Here is a 19107-nt window from a genome sequence, read left to right as displayed (position 1 = left end):
TTCCCCTTCTTGGTTGGGGATTGGCTCCGGCAGCAGAGTTTAGGATGAGCTACACACACATGTCACCTCCACATCAGTGCATGTGTGCTGTAATGCAGCAGGGTGGATGTGCCGCTGTGTGTGGAAATGTCACCTCACATCACATAGCGGTGGTGGGGTGTGGAGAGAGCGAGTGTTACCCTTCTCCCCTTGGACAGGCAGCATAAGTGGTCTCGGCGAGGCGAGGCTGTGTGCCTGCACAGGGTGCGCCTTAGAACTACCTCCAAACCTGCTCCAACGCTAGTGGTCATTGCCATTGACGTCAATAGGAAGACGCAGAAGTGGAGCTCGGATTTCCGCAAAGCAGCGAGAGACAGAGAGCTCTGCAGAGAGAACGCAACAGAGCTCCGAGATCTGCAGAGAGAGAGAGAGCTCTGCAGAGAGAGCGCAACAGAGCTCCGAGATCTGCAGAGAGAGAGAGAGAGAGAGTTTTGTAGAGAGTGCAAACAGAGCTCCACGAGATCTGCAGAGAGCTCTGTAGAGAGTGCAAACAGAGCTCAGATCTGCAGAGAGCGTAACAGAGCACCGAGATCTGCAGAGAGAGAGAGCTCTGTAGAGAGAGCAAACAGAGCGCAACAAGAGCTCTACAGGAGAGAGAGAGGCAGCTCAGATCTGCAGAGAGCGCGCAACAAGAGCTCTACAGGGAGAGAGAGATCTGTAGAGAGTGCAAACAGCTCAGATCTGTACAGAGAGAGAGAGATCAGATCTGCATACATAGAGATAGGTCTCAATCCAGGGATCACTGTAGTTTAAGCAAATCACCGTCATGGCTGGAAGGGGTACGGGTTGAAAGACCCCACCCACCCCCACAAAGGTGACTCCTTGGCAACTATCGGGAGCTCCTGTGGCTGGATGTCAAAAGCAGAGAATCACAGCGAGCTGCCGAGAGGGAGAGAGAGCGCGCAGCACTGAGCGCCGCACTGCAGGTAAGTTGGATTTTCACTTCATGTCCCTCCTATCACTCGGTAGCTCCCAATTTGCTCCTGTAAAGTTGCAGTTATCACCCAGAAACATGCCTATTCCCTCGCTCGCCGTGAGAAACATTGGCATATTGACACCCCGGTTCAAATTTCCTGAGTGCATTCAGTACATGTTATCCAAACCAAAAAAAGTGAGTTGTTTGTTGAAGGGGGGCTGAACCGAATGACAGAGCAGGTCTCCAGCAACCAGCCGCTTGCATTTAACCATCATTGAGCCGAAAATGCCAAATAGATGCTTAAAATTCAGCCTTTAACCTATCAGAGGAGGAGCTGGGTTTAGACATGTCACAGGGGCTCCGCACAATCCTGACATTTGCTGCTTTCTCTCTAGGTCCCGGGAAGGTGACTTTCCTCCTGCCGTCTCCACGGATGATCAGGAAGGGTCCAGAGTAAGAAACACCCCTCGACAGCAATGGCAGGACAGAGGCACAGCTACGACGGTAAGATCGCCGGCTTGTACGACCTGGACAAGACTCTGGGCAAGGGTCACTACGCCGTGGTGAAGTTGGCCCGGCACGTCTTCACCGGGGAGAAAGTGGCGGTGAAAGTGATCGAGAAGAGCAAGCTGGACAAGTCTGCCACGGGCCACCTCCTGCAGGAGGTGCGCTGCATGAAGCTGGTGCAGCACCCCAACGTGGTGAGGCTGTACGAGGTGATAGACACCCAGAGCAAACTCTACCTGATCCTGGAGCTGGGCGACGGGGGCGACATGTTCGACTATATCATGAAGCACGAGAAGGGGCTCTCCGAGGACCAAGCCAAGACCTACTTCGCCCAGATCGTGCACGCCATCTCCTACTGCCACAAGCTGCATGTGGTGCACCGGGACCTGAAGCCGGAGAACGTGGTCTTCTTCAAGGAGCAAGGGGTCGTCAAACTGACCGACTTCGGCTTCAGTAACCGCTTCCAGCCCGGGAAAATGCTCACCACCAGCTGCGGCTCCCTGGCCTATTCCGCCCCGGAGATCTTACTGGGAGATGAATACGATGCCCCTGCAGTGGGTGAGTAAACACGCACTCCGCACCTGGCAATGCTCAGAGATTTGTGACCGCAGCCCATTGCAATTCGTATCCTAGAAATCCGGAAATGTTTTTAAAAAAAACCTTTTCAGGAACAAGGCGCAGCCTCCAAACATTGCCCCGACCTGTTTAAACGTCAACATGCAAACTGCGAGCCCCTCAGTCATAACCCCTTAAAGCAGGATGCCGCTATGAAACCCAGCTACACAAACTGCAGAAGCCAGATTTACTCAGGGAACATTCCTCTCGTGACACCCATAGGAATGTAGAAATATGAATGGGAAGCCATCTGCCAATCGGGTTTAACCTATCAAGAGACCAAATCCCTTTTTGGAGGAAAATTGGGTGAAAACTCTGAACCTCGAGCCATTGGTTGTACGTGGACTGATTAGCGTTGGAGTGAAGATTGAAAGGGGGTTGTTTCCCCCTGACCTGTATCCAAGCTGCAGCCATCACATTTAAAGGGCCCCTCTCATCGTGAGAGAGCACTTCATGAAAAGAGCCCACTTTTCACAAAGCTCTTTTTAAAAAGGGCCAGTGAATAATTTTGACAAACCAGCCCCAGTGACGATGAGCTTCCTTGTCGAATGGGCATAGGTGTGACCCATGGCGGCTTTGTGAACAAGGAGAACTAGAAGGGATGAGTGGGGAGAATTCTGGATGATTCCTCTTCACTTTTCCCTTGCCCCCTTCCCTGCCCTCCAAACATACCAGTGTATTTAATGATGACCTTCCTAGATTTGTGCTGGTGGTCATTTGCAGGCCTTCACTGAGACTTAGCATAGAATCATATCGTGCAGAAGGAGGACACACAGCCCATAATTCCTGTGCCAAAAAGAGTTATCCAATTAGTCCCACTGTCTGCTCTTTATTTAGCAGAGCATTCAAATTCTGAATAAGATACTGGAAGTGGGCTGATCAACTGCAGGGACACATAGGCTGCTGAAACACGGACACTGATTATGGTAATATCCCCCTCTGCATCAGAGTTCATTCACAGTAATTGATAAGGGTATACTTCTGTACTCTACTTCAGGGGTAATCGTCTGACTTGGATTTTTCCCAATTGGATTTGGAAGATGCTGTATTATTACACATTTATTTAATATCAGTAGCACAATTAACTAATGGCAAGAGAAATATTTTCAACAGTGTAATGTCAAAAACAAATAATATGGAGTGACAGTCTGCAGCTGGAGGTTGCAGTTTTCCTTTTGTACATATGCTTTCGTGCAGTGCATTCATAAAGTGCAAAAACTACCTCTGCCTTGACACTAATGGGCTATGATCATGCAGAAAGGCCATGGTGTAAAACAATCAAAGTAACACGGATGCATTTGGGGACAGGTTAAGTGTACCTCCCTGAGGTTAGCATTAAGACACTAAGGGAAGGAGGGAACTTTATTCCTGCACTCGATCATCTATACCTTGCTCCTGGGAATGCTGAATGCTCATTCTCAGTGCAGTACCAGAACTAGGAAAGTGGACCCCTGTCACAGCTTGAACATCCCACAATCTGAACAGGAAATCTGTCAAAAAGCCCAGATTAATAACAGAATGGACAAACTGCTTGTCTGTCAGTCTTTGCTCTTGATAACCTGCTTGGGAAGACGTCGCAAGCCCTCCACCCCATGATTCCGTGGGCCAGGATGCAACTGTTTAAATGTTTCAGAGCAGCTGAGCCACGCCTCGGGAAGTGCTCAATTAGGATTTTCTGCAAGTTTGTTGCTGGATTATTATGGACGATTCAGAAATCTGAAAACATGGGCATGCACATGAATAAATACAAGGTTATATTTCGATAAGCTATGTACATGGCCTTCTTAACTGAGGGATATTAAATGGCAGCAGGATGTCAGACAGGAAGATGTTGTTCCCGTCCCAGGTTCTGGATCAGGAAGAGTGTAATTCTGTGCTGATATTTTGGGCCTGAGTTAGCTCGAACCAATATTGATAACATTGTGTAAAATAATTGTGAACTTACTGCACAAAAATGTACTTCATAAAAATTGTTGTTCACATACAGAAATTATAAGGTTCTAATTGTCCAAGCACCAAGCAGAAAATGTTGGGAACACTCAGCAGGTTGGACAGCATCTGTGGAGGCAGTCTCGGAGTTAAAACCTTTCGGGTTCAATGACCTTTTGCCACAGCGCCAGTCATTGACCTGAAATATTAACTTTGCTTCTCTCCCCACGGGAGCCACCTGGCCTGCTAAGGATTTCCAGCATTTCTTGGGCTTTATTTCAGATTTCCAGCATCCCCAGTATTTTGTTTTTGCGTTATTAAAAAGCGACAAGATTTTACAAGCTGGATCATTGCTTTTTTTAAGTGAACCTGCGATTAGACATTAAGATTTTTGCATTTTCTGCCTGCAGTCCAAATGGATTGTGCTGAAATGTTGGCGAATGTTAGCCACATTAGTTTCTTGGGTGTTTACCATCGACCTGAACTGAGCTGGTTCAGCAGTATGGAAGTGGAGGGATGGAGGGGAGTTTAACATAATAGAACAATATGCCGACACTGTCCCCCTGTCTCGTAGAGACTAATTAATTAAGTGCTTTCTTGTTGAACTGAGTACTTATGTGACCCCGAATAGCAGCTGTTGGATTTCACTCTGCCCCCTGCTGTAACTGCACAGCCTATAGATTTGGCATGGGTTTTCTCCTCCTTTTAGTTTAGAATTCCAGTTTATGGATATATAAACATAACCTTGAGCTCATCCTAAACTTCACCACCCACATCCTAACATGCACCAAGCCCCGCTCGGCCAGCACCCCTGTGCTCACTGACATGCATTTGCTCTCGATCCACCCGCACTTCAAATTTGAAATTCTCAGTCGTGTGTTTAAATTGCTCTGTGGCCTTGCCTTTCCCAATTACTGTAACTTCTGACAACCCGCCGATTCTGACCTCTTGTGCGTCACAACTACTTTTGTCCCACCATTGATAGTTGTACCTGAAGCTGTCTAGGCCCTGAACTCCAGATTTCCCTCCATTAACCTCTCCGCCACTCCCTCCTGCTTTAAGATATTCCTTGACACCCACCTCTTTCATAAAGCCTTTGGTCACCAGCCCAAATGCATCCTTTTATGAATCGGTGTCAATTTCTTTTTTGTCTGATCATGCTTCTGTCAAGCACCTTGTGACATTTTTCCACGTTAAAGCTGCTACTTAAATGCTGGCTATTGGAATTGTGTATGAGATGATTTGGAACACAGCAACATTGTTTTGCAGGCTTGTGCTGCATTTGCATGGAAGCAGCTCCGCTTATTTCAATAGACTCATTTCTTTCTCAAACAGCAGGCAGTTATGTAATGAGCAAGTTGGACTGGAGCCAGATTGTGGCAAGCCTGAGTTACAATAGCTAAACGCCTCTGTCCTGCTTTGCAATGGATGCATAGTAATGATGCAGTCCAATTACTTCCTGGATCTGCTTCAGTGTGACCTCCATCTCTCTTATGTTAATGCTGAAATGTTTCTCAGCTCCGTTCCCTTTGCTCAGCCAACTTATCAGCGATGGTATGCAGTTCCCGATTCCACACGGCAAAGCAGCCGAATTACAGATTTTGTTTTTCAAGAGAGTTGCCTTTTTCCTAGTTGACTAGTTTAGACATGATGTGGCTTCTTTACACTTCATTTTGACGTTTCCTGGGCGGGATTCTCCCAGCCCAGGGCTGGGCCGGCGAATCCCTGCAACCGGGCCACGCTGCCCCGTTGCCGGCACGTGAGCGGAGATTGGCACTGGTGCGTCTGGCGCGGCGCCGGTCGCTGTACGTGGCCAGGCCGCTGATTCACCGGCCCAGATGGGCCGAGCGGCCGCTCTAAAAAGGCAGAGTCCCGCCGGCGCCATCCACACCTGGTCGCAGCCGGCGGGAACTCTGCGCTCAGGGTCGGGGGGTGGCCTGTGGGGGGCTCCGACCCCCGGCGGGGCCTCCGATGGGGCCTGACCTCGCGATCGGGGACCACCGATCGACGGGCCGACCTCTCTCTCCCCGGACCTATTTTCTTCCGTGCCGGCCCCTGAACTGCCGCGCCATGTTGCGTCGGGGCCGGCGCATTCAGGGAGGCCACAGCGCATGCGCGGGTTAGCGCCGGCGCCACTGCCATGTGCGGATCCCGCGGCGCACAGTTCAGATGGGTGGCTGGAGCGGCGTGAACTGCTCCAGCGCCGTGCTGACCCCCTGTAGGGGCTAGAATCGGAACTCCAGCGGCCAGTTCACCCCGTCATGAAACATGACGGTTTTTCCGATGACGTGGACACTCTCCGTCGAATGGGAGAATCACACCCCCTATCTTTCACTTTTGGTTCATCTCAATGCATCGTGAGATGCAGTATTGTAGTTTCTCTGATTCATTTTTCCTTAATATAGATGAGGTGGGCTTTGACTTTCAGCTTTGTTGAAGTTATTTCTGATGTGTGTTTGAAAGGAGACCATGAAGCACCCAGCACGTCACAAAGCACCAGCAAACAAAATTCAACTCTGATTTCTCCCAGGCCCTGGTCTCTTCATGATCCCAGCCAGCCCACTTTGGAGGGACTATTTTGCCTCCCATTTGCCTTCCTCAATTATTAGAAGGGAAATTTAAGTCAGAAATATAAAGACATTCCCACACTGCGCTTGCACAACCTCTCAGCTATTTGTTTGAATGAAGCCTAAGTTGGATGCCTCCAATTCCTTTCGCATGCCGATGATACCTAATACTGGGTATGGGTAAAAGAAGCCTTTAAAAAGATCAAATGTTATCTCAATTTCTTCTGCTGCAGTTAACTCTGCCATGCCACAACACACAGACAACGTCACAGTAAATGAGGCAGGTGGAGCTGCCTTACTGTCGTGTGGTGCCTAGCTGGGTTTCAGAATGAGTGACATTTCCAAACCGGGAAATAAATGACTAAGTGGTTAATTCACGTACAACAGCTATAATGTGGCTGCATGTCACACATACCATCCATGCTATGTGCATTAATAATCACATCAGTGGTGGCAAGTCTCAGTCAGTTAAATGTGATTGTTTGACAGTAGTAACTCAACCTAAGGTAGAGTGGCTGCCAGTGTTGTAAGCTTCTTTAGAAAGACTTACATTTATATGGTGCCGTTCACAAATTCACGATGGCTAAGAGCTCTTACAGCCAATGACGTACTTTTGAAGTGGAGTCACTCTTGTAGCCAGCAGTGGTTAGAATATGGAACTTAGAACCATAGAACTATAGAATTCCTACAGTGCAGGTGGAGGCCATTTCGCCCATTGAGTCTGCACCGACCCTCTGAAAGAACATCCTACCCAGGCCCGCTCCCCCTTCCTATCCCCATAACCCCACCTACCCTGCACATCTTTGGACACTCAGGGACAAAATTTAGCATGGCCAATCTACCTAACCTGCACATATTTGGGCTGTGAGAGGAAACCGGAGCACCCGGAGGAAACCCACACAGACGCGGGGAGAACGTGCAGACACAGACACTGAAAGCCGAAATTGAACTCGGGTCCCTGGTGCTGTGAGGCAACAGTGCTAACCACTGTGCCGATCGCAAACCTGCTGCCACAAGAAGTAGTTGAGGCATGGATGCACTTAAGAACTGAAATTTATGCATGTAAGAAGAAACTACATAAAGGAGAACAAAGTAGAAGGATACTCTGATAAGATTTTATGAAGTAGGGTGAGAAGAAGCTCATGTGGGCATAAGCCATTTGGGCCAGTGGTCTGTTTCTGTGCCAGACATTCCACGTAAAACTCACAACAGATAATGTGCAGCCCTTTCATCTGTTTGAGTTTGTAAATTCATGTACTGTGTTGATTTAAAGGGCAGTGTTGCCATATTGGGGGATCTCTGCTTACGCCAACTGGTTTAATTGTAGCAGCATATATTTTGAGAAAGCAGCAATCTGGTTATTGCAGCTTGTAAACACTGTTGACAACTTTGTGGTGCTAAGCCATAGAGGAAAAACCAAAGTACCTGCTCTGTGCTGCATTGGACTGATTTAAGCCAACAAAGTAAACATTGAGTAAAAAACAAATTGGTCTCTAATGCCAAGGGCTGGTAGTTGAGTGTTTATTGTAGTTTTCTGGCTCACCGATTGAGGAAGTGCAAAGCTACTGGCGACTGAATCTCGGGGGCGGTCAGTGTGTCCATGAAAGGGCAGTGGAGGCAGATTCAATCATGACTTTCAAAAGGGAATTGGATAAGCAGCTGAAGGGTAAATGCTAACGGGGCTGATGGGAAATGGCGGGACTTGTTGCAGAGCTAGTGCTAGCTTGATGGACTGAATGGTTACAACACAGAAGTAGATCATCCTATGATTCATGAGATGGGGGTTGCAGGGGGCATCGGACAAGGGAAAGGGCATTCTGTTCCAATTCCTAATTGAATGAGGAGACGGAATGCAACCCTGCTGCAATATTTTGACTTGTACTAGGTTGAAGAGTTTAATAGGTGAGGCTTTATTCTCCCAAGTATTTGACAATCTCAATATCTTTTTCCCTTCAGGTAAATGAAATTAAAATTGGGCTCCTCCTGGCTATTAGGGGCTGATGCTCTGTGTCATGTGAGAGTACCTTTAAGAAATGGATGTTTAAGAAATGTACCTTTAAGAAATGGGTGTTTATCAGTGATGTCAGAGCGTGGGTGGAGCTGGGCTGTCTGCCAGCTTTTTACTTTGGTTTTAGGCTGTTTGCTGCAGGATGTGTTTTAGTTTCGTTTTCAGTGTTGGAGCTGAAGCCAGACAGAGCAGGTGAACTGTTGATCTCTCTGCCATGGAAAGACTATCTCTTGATGAATTCAGAATTATAAATGTTCTCAGTAGTGAATATAAACCAAATGTGCTTCTGTTAAAGGTTTTGTTTTTAAGTCGTTAAAAGGAAAGCTTAAAGGATTACTTAGTGTTGTAGTCTTTGGGGGTTGTATTTGAATTGATGGTTACTAAGATGTTCACTGTATGTTTTAAAAAGGTTAACTGGAGTTCATAGAATAAACATTGTTTTGCTTTAAAAAATACTTTTCCATTTCTGCTGTACCACACCTGTAGAGTGGGCCGTGTGCTCCCCATACCACAATCTATTAAAATTTGTGGGTCAGGTGAACTCCATGATACGCTTTGGGGTTCTCTAAACCCTGGCCCATAACACCTGTATAACCAGGTGTTTTTTAAAACCACCATTTCATTGCACCTCATTTTACTACATTTCCATGTCACTCTTTTTCCACTGGGTGTGAGCCTACACTTTGGAACCAATTGTCACTAAATTGGAAATCAGATTGCCAGTCCATAAGAGTGGCTCGCGTGGGAGAGGGAAGATGCCGCATTGGTGCTACAAGGTTACCTTGGTGTTACAAGGTGCTGCATAAGTCACATTGTGGGTCAGAGACGAGGCAAAGGTTTTCATCATTCAGCTGTATCGTTCTGGGCCTGGGAAATTTTGTTGATTACATAAAGTCAAGCGATCTATAAATAACATTTTGGGGTAATCAATGGTTCCACTACTGAATAGCCCTTGTTGGGTCTTTTATGCCGATGGACACTGAGAGTTGTTCAGTGTACATCCTTCAAACTCTGACTGATGATACAATGCTTTGATGGGAAGGAGTGAAGGGGTATTCCGATTTTTAAAAAGTGTTTTTATTGTATTTTCCAGTTTTTACAGAGTAACGGCTCAAGTGTGCTTGATATTTACAAATAAAGTTGTTTCTTATTGACACAGTTTTTTTCATGCTGCTCGATTACAGCAGTTGAGGCGTCCCTACACTTGTCCAAGGAACAATGTGTGGTTTGGGGCTTTGGCAGTTTGGGGCATCTCAGTTCATTGACCTGCAGATATGCAGAGGCTGAGAATCTGCGTGGGTTTCCTCCAGGTGCTCCGGTTTCCTCCCACAAGTCCCAAAAGATGTGTTCTTAGGTAATTTGGACATTCTGAATTCTCCCTCCGTGTACCCGAACAGGCATCGGCATGTGGCGACTAGGGGCTTTTCACAGTAACTTCATTGCAGTGTTAATGTAAGGCTACTTGCGACAATAAAGATTATTATTATTCTTTGCTCGGCTGTTGGTTAGGTTTGGTTCACCACTGACACAATGTTTCTGCAGAAAATGCTAAATATATTCAAACAGATGTCATTTTTAACTACCAACGGAACTAAGACACTATCCAGCTGCCTTATTCTCTTATCTATGTTTAACCACACTTTCCTTTTTTTGAAAAACAATTTCCCCTTTAGTTCATGATGCATTTCCACAGTTTTGCTATCTGAGAGCATTGGCACGTTTGAAACTACAGTGCTCCGTAGAATGTAAAATAATCCCCTGCTGTTGATACACAAAGCTGGGCAGGAGGTTTCCCCACCCAAGATCAGGTGAACCAATAAAACCGAGATGTCACAATTGCTGGGATGGTTAGCATTCATTGTTGCGTGCATCAAATTATGTGCAATAAATCATCATTAGACCTGTCAGGAATGATCAACAACTCTAGTGGAGTTATAAATGATTTGTGGCATTACGGATCTGTGTACCAGAGACTGAGCGATGCATTTCTTGAGATATCCAAAGGTAAACCCTACAGCCCTGCGTGACTGCATTATTTTCTGGCTTATTGCTCCTTCAGACACTTCCCGCTCGACATTGTTTTAAATTTGTTAAAATGTTCAGAATTTGGGAGAAACAAGATCGCAATCTTTCAGCATGTGTTGTCAAAGCGCTTGAACTGTTGTCATGCACTTGTAAAATCTAAACAAGAGATTGCCAAACTTGTTTTCAAGGTATATCTGCAGTGAATACAATTTTTTTTTTACTTCCCTCTTCCTAGACCTACTTGGACCTGCTCTTCCTTTGTAAAGGCGTGTTGGCCTGTTTAGGCAGCAGGCTTCTCTGTAGAAGCTTATATTTCCCAATTGTTTAATCTCCAGGGATAGATGGACCTTCGTTGCTACAACCAGCATTATACTCTTAATCTGAGCTCCTTGGAGTATCCTGGATGAGAAAGTTCCTCAGTCAGTACAGGAGAGAATTCTGAACTCAATAGGATTAATATTAAAATAGGATTTGACACTATGGTGTTTCACATCTTCCCACCATTCCCACCCTATCCACTTAACAGCAGTCCCCCTGAAACCTAAAAGTCCCCCTGAAACCTAAAAGTGTTCAACTCAAAACGATTCTCTCACAGCAGGAAGGAGTTTGTGTCTAGTACCAGTAGAATGGGAATATGACCAAATGTGGGCAAGGAGTTTCCAAAATATAGGTGCGTAATATGCATTCATAACATCGATTGCACTATGGAAGGGCTGGAAAGATGTGTGAAATGTGGCTTTTCAAGCAGATAATCAAAACAATATATAAGTACTGTCTGCGTTGAATAAGAACCTTGTCATGTCTGGATCATATCTCTCTCACTCATGAGATGTAAACATGAGTGTAAAGAATTCATAACAGTGAAGGGTATTCAGATGACTGTTCCAACTCCACCAGCATCCCCTTTCTTTACTGATTTGTGAAGGATGGTTGCAGGGAGCAACATTGCACCGACCTTCTGGGGAGAGGTCACGTTCGAAGCCCAGTATGGCTTGATGTTGCCCAGTATTTTCTGCGTAATGTGCAAACATGGCAGCTTTGAGCTATGTGGTGAGTCTGATTCACCTCCGTTCTTATCCATAGAATCCTTACAATGCAGATAGAGGCCATTCTGCCCAGTGAGTCTGCACTGACCCTCTGAAAGAGCAACCCAACCAGGCCCACTCTCCCACCCTATCCCCACAACCTTGTAACCCCATCTATCCTTTGGACACGAAGGGGCAATTTAGCATGGCCAAACCACCTAACCTGCACATCTTTGGACTGCGGGAGAAGACCAGAGTCCCCGGAGGAAACCCACGCAGACACGGGGTGAACGTGCAAACTCCACACAGTCACCCGAGGCTGGAATTGAACCGGGTCCCTGGAGCTGTGAGGCAGCAGTGCTAACCACTGTGCCACCGTGCTGCCTCCTGTGGGCCCCTTTGCTTTTCGTTTTGCCTTGCTGCAGCTTTTGGTGAACCCAGCTGAGGCTGGGATACTGTCACAATCGGCAAAAGGCAAAGCAGCATCTGGAAAGACGTTGAGGCTTATCTGCAATAATCCCTTTCCCTTGACATCTGGATGCAGTCCAGCAGCAGCAGAATTACTGTAGTAAGGCAGGCTTCCGTCTAGCATTCCAAAATAAAATTGAGGAGAAAGGAAACCAATGTCAAATTTATTGAGCATGAGATTTCAGTATGAGTTAATATCACGGGCTGGATGATATTTATCCAAATTCTGGTTGCCTGAAAAACCTTTCATAGTTCTCCAACTGCTGCATTTAATATCTCAACTTCTCGATTATTAATTGTTTACACTTTCCAGCCATTTGAAATATGTGAATTGTTACAATATTTGTGTACAGCTCCAGTGTTCGACATGAACATCATAGACTGGAATCCATTATGTTGACATTTCCCGTGGTTAGTAAATGGTGGTTAATGCCTGAGAGCGATTCCACTCCTTTGGTGGCTTTGATTGACTCCTCACCTCACAGCCGTACTTAACAAAAGTGTTAATGAGTGGTCTCAATGACACGGCCTCAACCAAGTACCATCTGAGAGTGCACAAGACCATCATTTTGCCTTCTCTTGTCGCATAACCTTTGGCATCGTGTTCTTTTGGAGTCCAGGGAGATTTCTGTGATTTTAATCTCACAGCTGGTTTGGTTGAGGAAGCTGGCGTCCATTGTTGAGTTTCTCGGCCGGCACTGTGCTATTTCATCTCACTCTGTATGTTTAGGAGCCCCTCTTCTGTAATTAGGGTTGTTGGACCAATTTGAGGCATTCTCGCAATCTCACTTCATTCTGCTGAAATGTGAAATCGTCAGAAGCTGGGAAATGTTAAAAGTCACATTGTGGTAGTCTGTGTAGAGGTATTACGGTACCTGGTAATGCTGGAACACCATTGGTAGATATTGTATGCTTCCTATTGGTCAAGCTGTATGGTAGCTCCGCCCTGCTAGGTGGAGTATAAGAGCCCGTGCCACCCCAGCAGCCTTAATTCTGTACCTGAGCTGCTGGGGGAAACATCTAGCTTATTAAAGCCTTCAGTTGGACTACAACCTCGCTTTAAGGAAATGCAAGTCCTGCACTCGAGGGTGAGCCCGGAGATTTACACCCACATCGAGGAAGCGGAAGACTTCGATGCAGCAATAGAGCTGCTAAAAGGACATTATATTCGCCCGGTAAACCAGGTCTACGCCCGACATCTGCTAGCAACGAGGCGACAAATCCCTGGGGAATCGCTGGAAGAATTCTACCGTGCACTCCTGGTGTTGGGGAGAAACTGCAGCTGCCCACACGTTTATGCGAGCGAACACACAGAACTATTGGTCCGGGTGCTTTCGTGGCAGGTATGCTGTCCTCCCAAATCCGCCAGCGATTACTGGAAAAAGACACTTTAGGTCTCAAGGAGGCAGGGGCCCTTGCAGGCTCCCTGGATGTGGCCTCCAGAAACGCCCGTGCTTACGTTCCCGCCCGCGTGGCAGCCCCCTGGGCAGCGTGGAACCCCTCCGCAGCCGACCCCGAGACAACCCCGTCCCCCCACAAGCTTGTGCTGCAAGGCGGCCTGGCAACCCCGGGGGGCCCCGCTGCTACGTTTGCGGCCAGGCCAAGCACCCCCGCCAGCGCTGCCCGGCCCGCGCATCCACCTGCAAGGGATGTGGTAAAAAGGGCCATTTCGTGGTGGTATGCCAGGCCCGTGCGGTTGCCGCGGTCTCCGGCGGCGAATGCGGACCGCCACCACAAACCTCTCCACGGTCCCCGTGCTGACAGCGGGCGCCACCACCTTACTACTCCATGGCCACGTGCGGAACCCAGGCGCCTCCATCTTGTCCCGCGGACGCCACGTTAGATAGATGGGCGCTGCCATTTTGTGCACCCCCAGCCATGTGCGACCAATGGGAGCCGCCATATTGGATGGACCCCCAGGACCCCAGCTCGGCTGACCGCACACTGCCAGAAGAGAACACTCAACTGCTGCGATTAGCCTTGGTGACCCTGGACCAGTCCCAGCCTCGGACACTCTCAACTGCTACAACAACAGTACTAATCAACGGGCACGAGACGTCCTGCCTAATCGACTCTGGGAGCACGGAGAGCTTCATACACCCCGACACGGTAAGGCGCTGTTCTCTCCTCGTCCACCCCGTTAATCAAAAAATCTCCCTGGCCTCCGGTTCTCACTCAGTAGAGATAAAGGGGTTTTGTGTAGCAAACCTCACAGTCCAGGGAAAGGAGTTTAAAAATTAGCAGCTCTACGTCCTTCCCCACCTCTGCGCGGCCACACTCCTAGGTTTAGACTTCCAGTGTAATCTCCAAAGTCTAACTTTCAAATTCGGCGGCCCTATAGCCCCCCTCTCACTGACTGCGGCCTCGCGACCCTTAAGGTCGACCCGCCTTCCCTGTTTGCGAACCTCACCCCGGATTGCAAACCCGTCGCCACCAGGAGCAGATGGTACAGTGCCCAGGATCGGATCTTTATTAAGTCAGAGGTCCAAAGGCTACTGAGGGAAGGAGTCATTGAAGCCAGCAACAGTCCCTGAAGAGCTCAAGTAGTGGTGGTAAAAACCGGGGAGAAGCAAAGGATGGTCATCGACTACAGTCAGACCATCAACAGGTTTACGCAGCTGGACGCGTACCCTCTCCCCCGCATATCCGACCTGGTAAACAGGATCGCGCATTACAAGGTCTTCTCCACGGTGGATCTTAAGTCCGCCTACCACCAGCTTCCCATCCGCACTAGTGACCGCAAATACACTGCCTTTGAGGCAGATGGGCGGCTCTATCACTTCTTAAGGGTTCCCTTCGGTGTCACCAACGCGGTCTCGGCCTTCCAGCGCGAGATGGACCGAATGGTTGACCAGTGCGGTTTACGGGCAACATTCCCATATCTCAATAATGTCACCATCTGCGGCCACGACCAGCAGGACCACGACACCAACCTCCGAAAACTCCTCCAGACCGCTAAGATCCTTAACCTTACATACAACAAGGATAAATGCGTGTTTAGCACCGACCGCCCAGCCATCCTCGGCTACGTAGTGCGAAATGGAGTTATAGGCCCCTACCCCGAACGCATGCACCCCCTCATGGAGTTCCCCCCTCCCTCACTGCTCCAAGGCCCTGAAATGCTGCCTAGGGGTTTTCAGTTACTACGCCCAGTGGGTCCCCAACTATGTGGACAAGGCCCCATCCCCTGATCCAATCCACAGCTTTTCCCATGTCGATAGAGGCCCGCCAGGCCTTCAGCCGCATCAAAATGGACATTGCAAAGGCCACGATGCACGCCATCGATGAGTCCCTCCCCTTCCAGGTCGAGAGCGACGCGTCTGACGTAGCTCTGGCGTCCACCCTCAACCAAGCGGGCAGGCCTGTGGCCTTCTTCTCACATACCCTCCATGCCTCCGCCACTCCTCAGTCGAAAAGGAGGCCCAGGTCATAGTAGAAGCTGTGTGACATTGGAGGCATTACCTGGCCGGCAGGAGATTCACTCTCCTCACTGACCAATGGTCGGTGCCGTTCATGTTCGATAATGCACAGCGGGGCAAGATAAAAAACGATAAGATCTTGCGGTGGAGGATCGAACTCTCCACTTACAACTACGGGATATTGTATCATCCCGGGAAGCTAAACGAGCTTCCTGATGCCCTGTCCCGCGGCACATGTGCCACCGCACAAGTGGACCACCTCTGAGCCCTCCACGAGGACCTCTGCCACCCGGGGGTCACTCGCTTTTTCCACTTTATCAAGACCCACAACCTGCCCTACTCCGCACTTCTACCGTCCAGAGAGGGCACACCTGATAAAGGCTTCCTGTCCCTTTGAACGCCTCAGCATGGACTTCAAAGGCCCCCTCCCCTCCATCGACCGCACACGCACTTCCTGAACGTGTTTGACGAGTACTCCCGGTTCCCATTCGCCATCCCCTGCCCCGACATGACCGCAACCACCGTCTTCAAGGCCCTCCATAGCATTTTTGCACTGTTCGGGTTCCCCACCTACATATATAGTGATAGGGGTCCTCCTTTATGAGCAACGAACTGCGTCAATTCCTGCTCACTGGTCACTGCTTTGTACCACAACCAACCAGACACCTCACAAACGTCTCCTTGTCTTCCCCAGGAAGTCCTCCTCTGGGACCTCGCTCCCGACCTGGCCTACGTGGCGTACCCCAACGGCCGACATGATACGATTTCCCTACGAGAGCTGGCGCCCGCCAGAGCCCCACACACACCCCAACCGCCATTCCCCCCTCCCCCCCCCCCCAACCAGGGCACCTTACAGGAGGATTGGTCCTTCCGCCGGCCCCGTCTAGGCCCCCCCACCCACCGACGCACCCCGCAGGCGCTCCCTTCCCACGTCAACCGTTTTCCCCACCAGCACCGTCGAGGGGTGTCGAAGCTGCCACAGAGACCGAGGCCACGCTCCCGGAGTCACAGATGCCCGAGCCTCCACCGGAGTCACCACCGAAGCTCCGACGATCACAGAGGACGACCAGGGCCCCCGATCGACTGATTGCTTCATTTTAAATTGTAAATAGTTAATAGAATTGTAAATAGTTACAAAACGCTGTGCGGAGGTATTACGGTACCTCCATAACTAATTCTAACTCGTTGCCATGTTTGTAGTATCAGGCCACCACCCCCGCCGGACTCTTTTTTTAACAGGGGGTGAATGTGGTAGTCTGTGTAGAGGTATTACGGTACCTGGTAATGCTGAACACCATTGGTAGATATTGTATGCTTCCTATTAGTCAAGCTGTACGGTAGCTCCGCCCTGCTAGGCAGGGTATAAGAGCCCGTGCCACCCCAGCAGCCTTCATTCTGTACCTGAGCTGCTGGGGGAAACATCTAGCTTATTAAAGCCTTCAGTTGGACTACAACCTCGCTTTAGTGGTCATTGATCGTGCATCACACATTAAAGAGATTTTTCTTTATTTTAAGAAGGAAGTAGGAAATTGACATTACCACAGTGTGCTTGGTCACTTGTAGACTAGGAGATGCTTTTCTTTACTTGGAGCCTTGTTCAGTTACTGATAGCTAGGTTCTGGTATTGACTGTCTAAGCGATCCTCAAACTGATTCTTACTTTCCTGTTTTCCCCACCCCCATTTGTTTCAGGTGGTGATTTCTGTTTGTTTTATTCTTTCACGGAATGTGGGCGTCTCTGGCTAGACCAATCTTTCTTTTTATTGACCATCCTTAATTGCCCTTGAGAAGGTGATGCTGAGCCGCCATTTTGAACCGCTGCAGTCCATGCGGCGTAGGTGCACCCACTGTGCTGTCCAGGATTCTGACCCAGCGACAGTGCAATGAAGAAATGGCGGTGTATTTATAAGTCAGGGCAGTGTGCGGGGCCTGGAAGTCCAGTGAAGGCAACTTTGAGCTTATATTGTGGTTCAAAGGGTGCAGTTCACCTGAACAGCTGTTCAAAAGTGAGCGTTTTGTTTTGCAGCTCTCTCAAAAATGTGAGGCAGTTTCACAAATGTGCCTTAGTTGCTTTGATCCAGTCAGACATTCCAACTATTGGTGTAATTCGGATCAGGTATTCCACTGGCGCCAGTTGACCCATAACCTTAAACCATGCTAGATGTTTGACCCCCTGACCTTTATTTGCCCCTGTGCACATAAATGTAATTCCTGCCAGCAGTCGGATGTGTATACGGGCCCTTCCTGCTCGATAGGTATAGAACAACATAGCAGGTGGTCAAAGGACTTGTGCTGCTCTGGGCACTGAATCTTGTCACCCAGAGCCTAAAAATCCCTTAACTTAGTCTCCAGTGGTTGTGGGCTGGACAGCTGGAAGCTGGGATGTCTGGCAAGCTGTCTTAAGTTCGTTGTGTCTCACATGAGTTTAGTTGGATATGAGATAGCATACAGCTGTCTTTAGTTGTTGCTTTGGATTGAACCTTAGCAATCTGAGCCCTCCTCTCTGTGCACCCGTTCTGCTAATCTGTTTCCCACACGAAGATTGGCGTTTGGAGTTTACATTTTCAGTGTAACTTTTCATTTCAAGAATAAACTTTGAATTGTCATGAAAGGAGCAGAATGAGTAATATTTTCTTTTTCTTGATGAATTGGCTCAAAGCTCAGGCTGAAGGGAATTCTCTCCTGAAGGCTCACAAAATGATATTCCTGACCCCAATCACAATACGATGATGGTGTAACACCGTGAAGCCATTCTAACCTCTATTGTTGCAGAACTTGACGCAGTTCTGGATTTTGACATTAAATGCGCATGGGCAGTGTCAACGGGGAGAAAAATAATGTGGTGAGAGCTCACTGCCTTTCCACTGAAACGCCTATCCGCCAACCCCATTTTCCAGGCCCCCCACAATTCCCTGCAGTCTCTCGGAAATGTGGTGATTCCTGGTGGGATATATTTCCAAGGGCACACCTCCAGTACCTCGTCCCAGTTGGTCTCTTTTACACATGAGCTTTGGTGGCAGCCATGATTCATTGATTACTCTGTCGCCTCTAAGTAGGAAGATTGTGGATTCAAGTCTCACTACAGAGATTAAAAAAAAAAAAATTTAGAGTACCCAATTCATTTTTTCCAATGAAGGGGCAATTTAGCATGTTCAATCCACCTACCTTGCACATGTTTGGGTTGTGGGGGCGAAACCCACGCAAGCACGGGGAGAATGTGCAAACTCCACACGGTCAGTGACCCAGAGCCGGGATCGAACCTGGGACCTCGGCGCCGTGAGACTGCAGTGCTACCACTGCGCCACCGTGCTGCCCCCACTGCAGAGATTTGAGCACTTATTCTAGGTGGGCATTGTTGGTGAGCGATCAGCTGTGTTCCCTGTTGTCCACCCCAGGTGTCCTGAGGTCTGTCACATTTTTCCAGTTGCTGCAGAGCTATGGTCTGGTTGAAGCTTCTTCCTTCGTCTGGTGAATATGTTGTGATGAACATTGTGCTATCATTTGATATGATTCTGATGGAATTTAGCAGGGCTTCGTGTTCCTATATCATCTCATCTCAGTAACATCTATTGGAGGTAAGTCCATCGTGA

General features: G+C 48.4%; 1 protein-coding gene across 1 annotated transcript in view; it reads left to right on the top strand.

The window, feature by feature from the left end:
- The first annotated feature begins 313 nt into the window (after positions 1-313).
- Positions 314-19107, top strand: part of snrkb (SNF related kinase b) — a 161826-nt gene continuing 143032 nt past the window's right edge. The window contains exons 1-2 of the mRNA XM_072518433.1: positions 314-965; positions 1351-2020. Of these exons, the coding sequence (XP_072374534.1) occupies positions 1432-2020 (589 nt within the window). The 5' untranslated portion in view covers positions 314-965; positions 1351-1431. The remainder of the gene's footprint in view (positions 966-1350; positions 2021-19107) is intronic.

The sequence above is a fragment of the Scyliorhinus torazame genome, chromosome 10 (genome assembly GCF_047496885.1).
Source record: "Scyliorhinus torazame isolate Kashiwa2021f chromosome 10, sScyTor2.1, whole genome shotgun sequence".
In the NCBI taxonomy this organism is placed as follows: Eukaryota; Metazoa; Chordata; class Chondrichthyes; order Carcharhiniformes; family Scyliorhinidae; genus Scyliorhinus; species Scyliorhinus torazame.
Note: the sequence above shows the minus strand (reverse complement) of the source record. Positions and strands in the feature narration are given on the sequence as shown.